This window comes from Trachymyrmex septentrionalis, unplaced genomic scaffold (assembly GCF_001594115.1).
Source record: "Trachymyrmex septentrionalis isolate Tsep2-gDNA-1 unplaced genomic scaffold, Tsep1.0 scaffold54, whole genome shotgun sequence".
In the NCBI taxonomy this organism is placed as follows: Eukaryota; Metazoa; Arthropoda; class Insecta; order Hymenoptera; family Formicidae; genus Trachymyrmex; species Trachymyrmex septentrionalis.
In genome coordinates, this window is record NW_017305715.1 from 88,379 (window position 1) to 101,298 (window position 12,920).

Below are 12,920 nucleotides of genomic sequence, written 5' to 3' on the forward strand. Positions count from 1 at the left end.
GGATTCAGATTTTCAGAAATACGCATTCGTGAAAGAGGAATAAAATGATAGATCACGCGCATCATAAGTGAAATGGAACGCACTTTTAATAGACGTAAGATATGTCTGTAAACAGTTGTAATTATATCTTGATATTTCAAATATTTATCTTGATATTTATATTATACTGTATCCTTTTTAAAGTTAAATACAAATTCAAAAAATTAAGTTTCCTGGAGAAAGAAAAAAATTACTTATAATTAAATAACATCGACAAGATAGTATTAAAGACGGCCATCCGTCAAAAAATTTTCATGACTATTAATTAGAAAATTACATTTAAAATTATTACATAAAAAATTATATTTTTTTCTATACAGTTACTTCTATTGATATAATCGAACTCTAACAATAACATTAAAATCACAGTTTTAAATAAATATCAAATAGTTCGAATCCTGGCTAAGACAATATTTTTCGCAATAAGTTTTTTTATTTGAAATAGGAAGATGTGATTATATATACACGCAAATTTCTGAATGTTTTGGCTCGCGATTATTAGCATCTCAAATCGATTGTGTTTAAATGTTCGAACGTTTTGTCGCACAGTCATATTTGAAATAAATTAAATTCATGAACCAAAAATATTATATTATTCAAAACATCTTTGACCAATCCTTATTTTTATTTTTACGTAAAGAGGAACATAAGGATCGATCAAAGATGTTTCGAATAATATAATATTTTAAAATAAATTTTTAGTGCAAAAATGAAAATAAGAGGAATAATTTCCAATGGCCTTCATCTTGACAAATGTTACTTAAGACATGATTCCGCATTCATGAACAGCATTCAAGAGGTTTTAATTAAAAATAACTTTATTACAGTGTTTTGAAAAGCTCTTAATACCAGCGATTAGATTCTGTCATAAAAAAAAAAATGTTCCATTAAAAAGAATCAATGTGATTTTAATCTGACCTGGGCGACCACTAAGGTCAAATCAATGATATCTTCTTAAGTCTCAGTACAATTTTTGTTTGAACATTTTTCCGTATATCTATTATATTTTTCAAAAAATCTTAATGCATTATTTAACATGGGATACCCTGTATATACAGGTTGAGTCACCTAAAACCGGCCACTCGAATAACACTCACAATTTTGGAGATAGGAAAAAATGTGTCAGATGAAAGTGGAACCATTTCAAGAGAAATATGTTTTGGAGATCATGTTGTCTTTCTTCTAGGTGGAGACGCTAAAAATATATGAAAGTCACCTCCAATTTTTTAAATGAAACAATTTTATAATTTTTTTTACGTAATATATGATTTTTTTCTAATTATTTTGCATATAAAAGTATTAGAGCAAAGATATAAAAAAACTACAATAATAGTTTATGAGATATTTTATATTTTATTCTGGTAAAAAAATATGTATGCAAAATAAATAATTTTTTAAATAAGCAACTATGTGTTTTTTTTCCACCAATTGATACATCTCATTATTCTGTTCATAAAAATATTATTACGTCCAAATCCTTGAAAATTTTAAATTTATAATCTTATTAGAGAGAAGAGGAGCGGAAATGGTGAGGATACCTGGAAGGATGGTCAGATTCTTATCTCGCAGGTATCCGCACAGAGGCGAGTACCGCGAGTCGAACGCATCCCTTTGTGCTCGCCTCGGAATATGAATTAACGTTCCGCAGACACTATTTTCTACGAGTGATGCAATCGTCAGTCCAAATTTCAAATCAAGAAATCTAATCCCTTTAACTCGGGAGTGCAGGGACCACGTGCGACCTCTGAAAAGGCAAAGTTAACGACTACGAAGCCTTACGGTTTTAAATTTAAAGAACGAGAGAAACGTAAAATTATTAACATTATTTATTATTATTTAACATTGTTAATCATTACAAATCTATCATTAATGAATTACAAGTTTAACACAGTATAATTACAAATAAAAAAAGGTTATACATTAATAAATTTATTATTTACACATTAATTAATATGATTACTATAATAAAAAGAAAGGAAAATTTACAAATTGACGAGATAATTATTATAAACTTATATGTTATTAGATCACCAGAGAGTGAAGTTTCAGGGGCAAGCGGAGCTAATAGGTTTTTGTTTATTCTATTTTATATATAGTAACGAAGGAAGGAGGAAAAAGATTGAAAAAAAATTCCACTGGAACTAAATATGGATAGGTGGAATTTGGAATAAACACTGGAATATGGGAACGAGAAAGTTGGCCGGTAATTCCATGTCAGATTCCTTGTGAATCAAAATTGTCTTCTAAAGTGACTCGATGGTAGCTCCCCCCATCTTGGTACAATTAACGAAGTGTTAGATCTTTGAAAATGCACTACAAAAATGATTGACTGACTGAGAAGCAGAACCGGACACGGAATAAGAGCAAAAAAATAATGAGACCCGATCGTAAAAGTTTCTTTGGAAATAGGTTCGATAGTCCGCGGGAATTGTCTAACGAGTGACTTAAATGAGTCACTCTTTTGAAGGTGAAAATAGGATCTCGGTGATGGAAGAGAAATTTCTTCTAGGAATTTCACGCTGTTCGTGGAGTTCGTTGGAGAAGGAGTTCCTCTAGGGGAAAACGGGATTGACGGCGAATGAATCGGGTGTTAGCGGAGGGATATCAGAGAAAATTCGTAAGATTAAAGCAGACAGCGCGGGGGAAACAAATATAGACTGTAAAGGTAATAACTGATAGACTACAAAAATGACTGTCTGATTGAGAAGCAGAACCAGACACGGAACAAGAGCAAAAAAATAATGAGAGCGAGTCTCGTGATGTCACAGTTTACTCGTATATTGAAAGTTTTGGAAGATGGTTCTCTGATGGGACGTATTAAGTTGGAAAATCGAGGATTTGGATTGGAGGGATTTTTCTGCTTTTGATAGAAAATTTGTTTTTTGTGTTCTTACTGGCAAACTATTTTCAAAATTTGCTCCGCCCGCACTACAAGTTTCAATCTCTTGAGAACTTATTGGTGATACGTTATCACCTTTTCTAGGTTTCAGATCTACAATCATCCATTGGCGAGTTTAGTTTTAAGCTTCTTTTTTTAAAGAGACATTTCATTCATTGTTCCTTCCGAATGACTTATAATTTATTCGAAAACTTACATTTGCTTCTTTTTTTATCTCCAGCTTCTCTTTTGTCAGATACTTGAACGTGCGTTTTCTCGTCTAGACAGTATTTGTTCCAAATTTTTATGATCATCAGCAAAAAATTAAAACCTACTCCTGTCATGCCATATTTATTTTATCGCTTCATGTTGTTGACGAGAAAGCAGCCTTCAACATGTTGTTACGCGTTTGGAAATGTCATTTTTTATTTATTCAGAATCCCTGATCCGCATTTAAATATTATTTATTAAAACTTAACCTTTTTTTACCCGAACTTTCTCAACATGGTTTGTAATCTTGTCGTAAATTTTATTACCGTGGATCAGGAGATTCTGGATATCTATGTTTTGCCTATCTTTCCAAAATTATTGGGAAGATTTTCAACGACATGTTTCTTAAATATTGTCACGCTCGCCGATTGGTGACCGTTAATGCTCGCGTTTTTTTTCGCGCCTTATGCCAGCGATCGCCTTGTCAAATATTCGCGAAACGAGAAAATCGTGGAGTCTTTTTGGACGTAACAATATTAAGGTACGATTATTAAAAAATTAATAGTTCACAAACTATTTAACATTTTATGTCATTATGAGTTACAATAAAGTATAAAATATCTCGTAAACTATCCGTTTTTTATCTCTAATGCTACTCTAATACTTGTATATGCAGAATAATTAGAGGAATCCTCTTACGTAGAAAATTATACAATTCCATAAAAAAGTGGAGGTGACCTTCATATCTTTTTAATGTCTCCATCTAAAGAAAAACAATATAATTAAAACACGTTTCTCCTTTGAAACCGTTCTACTTTCATTTGAAACATTTTTTTCCTATTTCCAAAATTGTGGGTGTTATTCGGATGGCTGGTCTTAGGTGATTCATCTTGTATATATACAAAGATCATTTGAAAAGGTTTGAGCTTCAACATGAAGATGGCATTTGTCAAAACCATTCTGATATTACAATCGTACATGTTTTGCAAGATACTTATGAAAATTGTAGCTATTGTGGATGCTTAGTTGTTGTTTGAGAGTCATTTTTGCCAGTCGATGTCAGTGTTTTTGTAAAAATGAAAAAAATCGAATATCGACGATCGCCATAACAAAAATTTACGAATTGCAATTCGAATTAATTAACTACTTATCACGTATTAAGATCTTATCTCCGATTTTTTCCTGTTTCCTAAGCTTAAAGTTAGGCTCGAAGGATACAGATTTTCATCAAACGAAAACATTGACATCGACTGGCACAAATAACTCTTAAATAACAACTGAGCGTCCAAAATGACTACAATTTTCAGAGATATCTTGCAAAACATGTACGATTGTAACAGAATAGTTTTGACGAGTAATACCATCTTCATATTGAGGCTCAAAATTTTTCAAACAACTCTCGTATATACCTACAGTGATGGATATACAGAAATAATAGGTACACTGCAGATAAATCGTAATTTTATCTGCAGAAGATAGAAAAAGAATATTCAGATCAATTACTATGTATAGAGGTAATACTTCGAGGCTTTACATTTATTAAAAAGTAAAGATTTTTTCGCCTAAGTCATATAATCATGAAGTATTCTTTCTCTCTCAGTCTTAGAAAATTTTTGACAAAAAGTTATTTGCAAAAATAATAGAAATAATTGCACTATGAAATATATTGCACAACAGAAAAGTATTTAAAACTATTTAAAATATATTTAGAAAACAAAATCTTGTCTTTCTACTAATATTTAGTCACGTGGTCCTTATTTCGCAAAACTGCTTGACTTTAGCGGCTCATTGAATCCACAAAGCATTCGCATATTAATTTTGATGTATTGTATCACGCTTTCTAAGTTTTTTGCCACAATTGAGCTTTATTTTTAATTTTTTCCTTCGAGACTGCCTTTATTACCTCATGCTACAAGTTTTTGATGAGATTTAAATAAGGAGATTGTGCTGGCCATTTCATCACAGAGACCTCATTATCTTCAAGTTTTTACAAGTTTCGGTGAATATTTTGGATCATTATCTTGCTGAAAAGTCCATATCAACGGCATATTCTCCTTAGCATAGGGTAACATGATATTATTTAAAATGTTGCGATAAATCTTTTGTCATCGTTTCCTTGATCCAGTACAGAGGACCAACACCATTATATAGGAGAAGCATCCTCAAACTATAATATGATTATTTCCTCTGTTAAACTTTACTGTCTTTTTGGTGAATTTAAGATTAAATGTAGCATTTGGAGGCCTTCTCACAGTTAATCATCAGATTCGAACAAATTAATTTTTGTTTCGTTGCTCCAAAGAATATTTCTCCACTGCTTCTCTCTCTCTCTCTCTCTCTCTCTCTCTCTCTCTCTCTCTCTCTCTCTGCATACGACAATAATTGCCACTTTATGAGGAAAATAGAAAAATATAAAAGTAGAATCAAGGTAGCTCATAACAAAGAAAAGACTTGTATAGTAATAAAAATAGAATAGTTAGTTTAAATGTGCAGGAGTTTTTAAGACATAAAGGTGAGATTGTAAATGTACTTATTAAGAAACTGAGACCGGAAGAAAAATAGGCCTAATGGAGATTCATGTAATAAGTCAAAGTGATGAATTACAAATTGATAGTTATGCGTAAGAGGAAATTCAGAGTCGAATCGAACAGAGGGTGTGCTATTATATCTAAACAACAGAATAAATTTTGAAATGCGAATGGTGAAAAAGGATGAGGAAAATTGGTGGTCAGTGATGATAAGTTAAAAAGAGAGATTATATAGGTATTATAATGTTAGTTTACTATTCACCCTTCGGTAGTCAGCTGCAGGTTTTTATTGGGTTGTTCGGAAAGTAATTTCGTTTTTTCCCAACAGAAGACTGTATTTTTTCGCAGCCAACTTTACACTTAAGCCGCATAATCATTATATATTATATTTTGACAGCTGATATAGCAAGACTTGCTTGTGAAAAAAGTTCGATTGATTCTACGTAGTAGTTTTTGGTTGGTGCCCTATTAAATATGGAAAGTGAAAAGCAGCATTTTCGGCATATTTTACTTTTTTACTATCGAAAAGGTAAAAATGCTGTTCAAGCAAGAAAAAAATTATCCGATGTGTATGGAGAAGATGTATTGACAGAACGCCAGTGCCAAAACTGGTTTGCAAAATTTCGATTCGGCAATTTTGATGTTGAAGATGCACCACGTCCTGGAAGGCCAGTTGAAGCTGATGAAGACACAATAAAGGCATTAATTGATGCAAACCGGCGAATAACAACTCGTGAGATCGCTGAGAGATTAAATTTATCGAATTCGACCGTTCATGATCATTTGAAACGCCTAGGTTTAATCTCAAAGCTCGACATATGGGTTCCTCATGTTCTTTCGGAAAGAAATTTGTGCCGTCGCATTGACGTCTGTGATTTGCTTCTCAAACGTCAAGAAAATGATCCATTTTTGAAGTGCATCATCACTGGGGACGAGAAATGGGTTGTCTACAACAATGTTAAACGCAAGAGATCATGGAGTAAAAAAGATGAACCGGCTCAAAGCACTTCGAAAGCCGATATTCATCAAAAAAAGGTGATGCTATCTGTTTGGTGGGATTTCAAAGGAATCGTTTTTTTTTTTGAGCTTCTACCGGACAACACAACGATCAATTCTGAAGTGTATTGTCATCAGCTGGACAAATTGAATGATTCACTTAAACAGAAAAGGCCAGAATTGATCAATAGAAAAGGTGTAGTGTTCCACCAAGATAATACGAGACCTCATACAAGTTTGGTAACTCGCCAAAAGCTTTTACAGCTTGGATGGGATATACTGCCACACCCATATTCTCCAGATCTGGCACCTTCTGATTATTATTTGTTCCAATCTCTACAAAATTTTTTAGACGGTAAAACCTTTACTTCAAATGAGGAAGTCAAAAATCACCTGGATCAGTTTTTTGCCAGCAAAGAACAAAAATTTTATGAGCGTGGAATCATGCTACTGCCAGAAAGATGGCAAAAGGTATTGGACCAGAATGGACAATATATAATTCAATAAAATATTTATTCACTATAAGAAAATCGTCTTTCATTTTCATAAAAAAAAAACGAAATTACTTTCCGAACAACCTAATAGATTATCTAGAGGAGACATGTAACGATGACATATTGCGGCAGAAGATGATTATAATGGGGGATTTTAATATAGACATGAAAATGAATAATTATATGTAGGGAAAATTGATAAGAATTATGCAGGCAGTCAGAGGTAATCAATTTATTCAGAAGCTAACAAGGATAGTAAAAAATTCTGAAACAGTGATAAATCTAGTTTTTTCCAATGTAAAGGTTGAGATTGAAGTCAGACATGAACCTAAAATAACGAATCATTCAGTAATAATAATATATTGGAGGGAAAATAAAGTTGACATTAGGGACAAGAAAGTTATTCGAAGAGATTATAAAAGAATGAATAAACAAAAATATAGTAGATTAATAGATTAGTAACTTGAAAATTAATTTCAACAAGGTGGAAGTGACAATATTGATAGTAGGGTTAATAGTATATATTCAATCACAAAGGTCTTGATCTACAATAGTTGAACCAAAAAAGAAAGTGATAATAAAAAACAAGTGGCAGGCAGCACAATGCTTTAGTAAGGATGTTTATAGAATGATGAAACAGAGAGGCAAGACTCATAAAAAAGCGCGTAAGACTAAAACTGATAAGGATTGGGAGTTATTTAAGATGTTAAGGAACAAAACTGATAGGTATATGTAGAAAAGCTAAGAGAGAGTATTTAGAAAATAAGTTGGATAAGAGCAAGAATAAACCAAAGCAGATGTGGAAAATGTTGAAAGAAATGTTGAAAGGGAGTAAAGAGTACCGAATATAAAGAATTAAAATATAGTAATAAAATTATACGGAATTTAGAACAAATGGCAGATATATTTAATAACTACTCTGTAGATAGTATTGAGCAGTTTAAGAATAATGCTGAAGAGACAAATTCAGGCAGGATAACATATACATATACAGATAATATTGTATTTAAAGAGTTTGAAAAAATTGAAGAAGGAAGTTTAAAAAGTACTGTTAGAAAGCTACTCAATAAATTGGGAATGGAAGAAGGGATAATGGTAAAGATATCGAAGTTAGTAGTAGAAATGGCCGGAGAGAAGATAGCATATATTTTTAACAGATCTTTTTAAGGTGGGGGTATTTCCTAGTGAGTGGAAAGAATCAACTATAGTTTCAGTGCCAAAGGTCCGAGAAACAATAAAAATTAATGAATTTAGGCCAATAAATAAATTATCAGCATATGAAAAATTACTTGAGATAATAATACATAAACAATTGGTGACATATTTAAAGAGCAATAATATATTAAAAGAATGTTAATCGGGATTCAGAGCGAAGCATTTGTGTGAAACAGCGTTGCGATGGATAATATCAAGTTGGAAAGTAATAGGAGAAATAATAGCACAAGTAATAGGAGAGAGAAAGATGATAGGAGTAATATTCTTGAAGCTACTACGGATGCTTTCTATATAAAAATTATGCGTTTCGCGGGTTTCAAATCCATTCTTGAAATGCCAACGTTTCGTTTGCAGCCCACTTTATCAGGGCGAAGAGCAGTCTGATACTGAGCCGTTCCTTTTTATACGTTACTTGTTGGAGTGGTGGGGGGAAAGAAGAGAATTGTAGGTAAAGGGGGGGGGAGAGGAAGGGAAATTGGTCAGTCTTCAATAACCGGGAGAATGGTTTTTCATATTTTATTTATGTTGTAAATTATCTTTATTTAGATTGTTAGGATGTTTCTATATCTCTATGACTTCTCTATACTTTCTTGGAATGTATGAAGCAATGTTGGCTATTGTGATCATTTTATCAAACAATATTTGATATCCCGTTTTGATGTTGTGTTTTGATAAAGCTGACTGCGTGACGTGTTTTAGTCTGACACGTTGGTGTTCTTTTATCCGTAGGTTGACTACTCTCCCGGTTTCGCCAATGTATATTTGCCCACAGGAACAAGGTATTTTGTATACTCCTGCTAAGCTGAGTAAAGGTCTTTGATCTTTAGGATTTCTTAAGCTTTGTCCTATCTTTAAGATAGTTCGGATATTGTATTTGTTTAATATCCTACCAATCCGATCTGTTATTCCTTTGACATATGGGAGAATAGATAAAATCTTTTTGTCTGGTTGTGTGTTAGAGACCGATGTCTTGTTTGCATGTTTATTGATTGTTTTAATTATGTCGTTTTTGTTGTGTCCGTTTTTCTGTAAGGCTAGTTTTAAGTGGTTGAGTTCTGTTTGTAGATATTTTTTGTCAGAGATGATAAAAGCTCTATATACAAATGAGTTGATTGTAGATTGTTTCTGTGATGGGTGGTGGTGCAACTCGGCATGTAGGTATATATCTGTGTGTTGGTTTTCTGTACACTTGATGGCCTAAGGTACCGTCAGCTTTCTTAGAGACATGAAGGGGAGTTTTCTGTTTTCCTCCATATCTATAGTGTGAAGTGGATATTTGAATATTGATTGTTGAGGAAAATAAGGAATTTACGGAGTTTGGCTCTGCCGTGTCTCCATATAACAAACGTGTCATCTAAACTTTTGGTTTCTTAGGTGTTTTTCTGAGGGCCTCTTTTTCAAAATGCTCCATGAAGATGTTGGCAATTACAAAAGAAATAAGAGAGCCCATTGCCGCTCCTGAAGTTTGTTCATAAAATTGGTTGTTATAGGAGAAGTAAGCGGTTGTTAAGCAGTGCTCTATTCGTGGAATGAGATCGGAGGGGACTTTATGTGAAGTCTTTATTATGTTTAATGTGTCTTTTATTGGAACTTGTGTGAAAAGGGATTCTACGTCGAAACTTACAAGTAAGTCTGTGGGACGTAGTCGGATTTTTTGGATCTTTTTTATAAAGTCCGTTGAGTTGGTTATGTGTGATTCGGATTTTCCAGTGAGGGATTGTAGTGTTTGTGGAAGCGGGAAGTTGTATGTCGAGGAATGTATGGCGCTGACAATCGGTCTGAGGGGGATGTTTGGTTTGTGTACTTTTGGTTTACTAGTCCGTATAGTCTTGGTGCAAGAGAATTTGTAGGTTTTAACGTTGATTTGGTTTTACTAGGAATGTTGCTTTTCTCCACTAGGATCTTGGTGTTTTGTGCGATTGTATTAGTTGGATCTTTGACAAGCTTTTTGTATGCTTTATCCGAAAGATAGTTCTTCATTTTTTTCTTATAATCTGATGTGTTCATGACTATTGTCGTGTTGCCTTTATCAGTTGAAAGCACGATGATGTCTGTGTTCCTGTTAAGGTCTTGGAGGGCCAATCGCTCTTGTCTAGTTAGGTGGAGGGGGTTTGGCTTTGGAAAGGATATTGGTTACCTGTCTGCGGATATTATCCGCTTGTTCTGATGGGAGTTGGTAGATGGTTGACTATTTGGCTGATAATTTTTTCCTTTGGAATCTTTCTAGGTGCCAAATTAGGCAAAGTTAGTGCAAAGTTAGGGCCTTTGGTAAGCGCAGATATAGTATCTTGAGACAAGTCTTTGTTGAATAGGTTCTTGACGTTAAGTAGAGAGAATTATGGATTTTTGTGAGGGACAAGATTTATGTATTTCTGTTTCTGTCTTTCAGAGGAAAGAAACGGCGCGGAAGAATAGCTCAGTATCAGGCTGCTCTTCGCTCTGATAAAGTGGACTGCAAGGTTCACGAAATGTTGGCATTTAAAGAATGAATCTGGACACGGAGAAACCCGCGAAACGCATAACTTTTATATGATAGGAGTAATTTTCTTGACTTAAAGAGAGCGTTTGAAGTGGTTGATAGAGAAATTTTGATATAAAAGCTAGAAGGATTTGGGTTAAAAGGAACAGTTTTAAATTGGTTTAAAAGGTACTTAGACAATAAAACTCAACTAGTTAAATTTAATGAAAGGATATCTAATGCTGTTAAAGTTAAATTAGGAGTACCACAAGGATCTGGGGCCATTACTATTTCTAAGGTATATAAATGATATAACAAATGAATCTACAATAAAGTTATTTGCGGATGATGCACTGATCTACATAATGGGGTATGCGAGTAATGAGATAAGTGACAGGTTAAATGAACAAATAGTAAATTGAAGAATAGTTAGAAATAAATAAATTAACAATAGATGTAAATATAACCAAGGTAATGTTCATAAGGGAAATTAGGAAAAAAGCTGTTGTAAATAATGTAAAAGTTAAATTGCAGGATTAGAAGTGGTGAATGAAATTAGATATTTAGGAGTTATTATTGACAAGAATCTGACTTATTCAGCGCATGTAGATTATATTAGTAAAAAAGCAGAAGCAAAATTAAGTGTAATGTAAAGGATTGGTAGGGACTTGTCATGTAAGATGAGATGTACTGTATATAGAACGATAGTTGCACCGTTGTTAGAATATTGTGCGTCAATATTTGTGATTTAGGACTGACTGATTAGCGGCGATTACAAAATTAAATCAGGATATGAAAATTATACTGAGGTACAACAAAAGAAAAAGTATAGTGAATATGCTCGAAGCCTTACAATTCATGTCATTAAAAGAAAGAATTGAATATAATGTATGCCAGTTAGTTTATAAAATAGCAAATATATATATACTATATGTCCAGGGTATTTAAATGGCAATAGTCGAACTGTACAATACAGAGAGACAAGACAAAGAAAAAAAAAATATATATATATATACAGGGTGCGTCACCAAAATTCGGACAAATCGAACAATATCTTTAAACAAAATATTTTTAATGAAAAATTGAATATTACAAAAAATCCTTTTACATAGTATTTAGGAGATCCTTATAGAACACAATTATTCGATATATCCCCCATTAGCTTGAATAACAGCTTCTTTTCTCGGTCTGAAGCGTTGGCACGCACGCTGTAATGTAGCACTGTCCATGCTGACGAATGTTGTCTCAATAGCGGTCCTTAATGACGTGATTGGGATGCCGAGACTTGTTTGTGACCCTTTCAACTACGCTCCATACGTAGTGGTCCAAGGGATTTAAATCTAGGCTATTGGGAGACCAGAATTTCTTGGACCAAAACATATCGACGTTGTCTGAGAAACAATTTTGAATCAAATGACTCATATGAGCCGGTGTACCGTCCTGCTGAAAAACATATGGTCTTCCGACGCATTGTTGGCTCGCTTACACCAACAATCGATGCTAATTTTCGCAACAATTGCCCTGGGTCATCCGAAATCAGTGCTTGAGTCCTTTCAACGACTGCGGAGGTCCTCGCGATGCGTTCTTTTGAGTGACTCTTCCTCACTGGCATACTGGAATCTTCGTTGGACTGTTCTAAAGCCGTATATTTTGCCACAACATCATAAACGGTTAATCTCGGGCATTCAAAGAATCGAATTATTTCCATTGCTAGCACCCAGCGCGAAGGCCTTCGATGATCGCGGCTTTTCGATTATACTCCGTACTTGGTTTTAACATCGCGACCATGTTGAGAATATGACTGTTTACTAGAAGCATCAGGCTTTCTCGGACGCCACGCCAACTCTCTAGCGAGGACACAATATAGCGGAAAATTTAGATTGAAATTTGTCCGGATTTTGGTGACGCACCCTGTATACATAGATAAATGAATGAATAAGGAGAAACAAAAAATGTTATGGCATAATGGATTTAAAATTAATAATTTGCTAAATGAGATAAAAGAGCAGCAAAATTTGCACGATTTTAGGAAAATGTTGGTACAATATATTAGCAAGAGGGGCAGAAGAGTATAAAAGTATGAAAATAGCGTGAAGCAACTA

General features: G+C 33.6%; 1 protein-coding gene across 2 annotated transcripts in view; it reads left to right on the plus strand.

Moving 5' to 3' along the window:
• The window catches only part of LOC108752101 (intraflagellar transport protein 46 homolog), a 13,290-nt gene extending 12,020 nt beyond the window's left edge, over nucleotides 1-1,270 (plus strand). For both annotated transcript variants that reach the window (XM_018492715.1, XM_018492717.1), the window contains exon 4: nucleotides 1,098-1,270. In XM_018492715.1, the coding sequence (XP_018348217.1) occupies nucleotides 1,098-1,102 (5 nt within the window). In that variant the 3' untranslated portion in view covers nucleotides 1,103-1,270. The remainder of the gene's footprint in view (nucleotides 1-1,097) is intronic.
• Nucleotides 1,271-12,920: the final 11,650 nt, after the last annotated feature.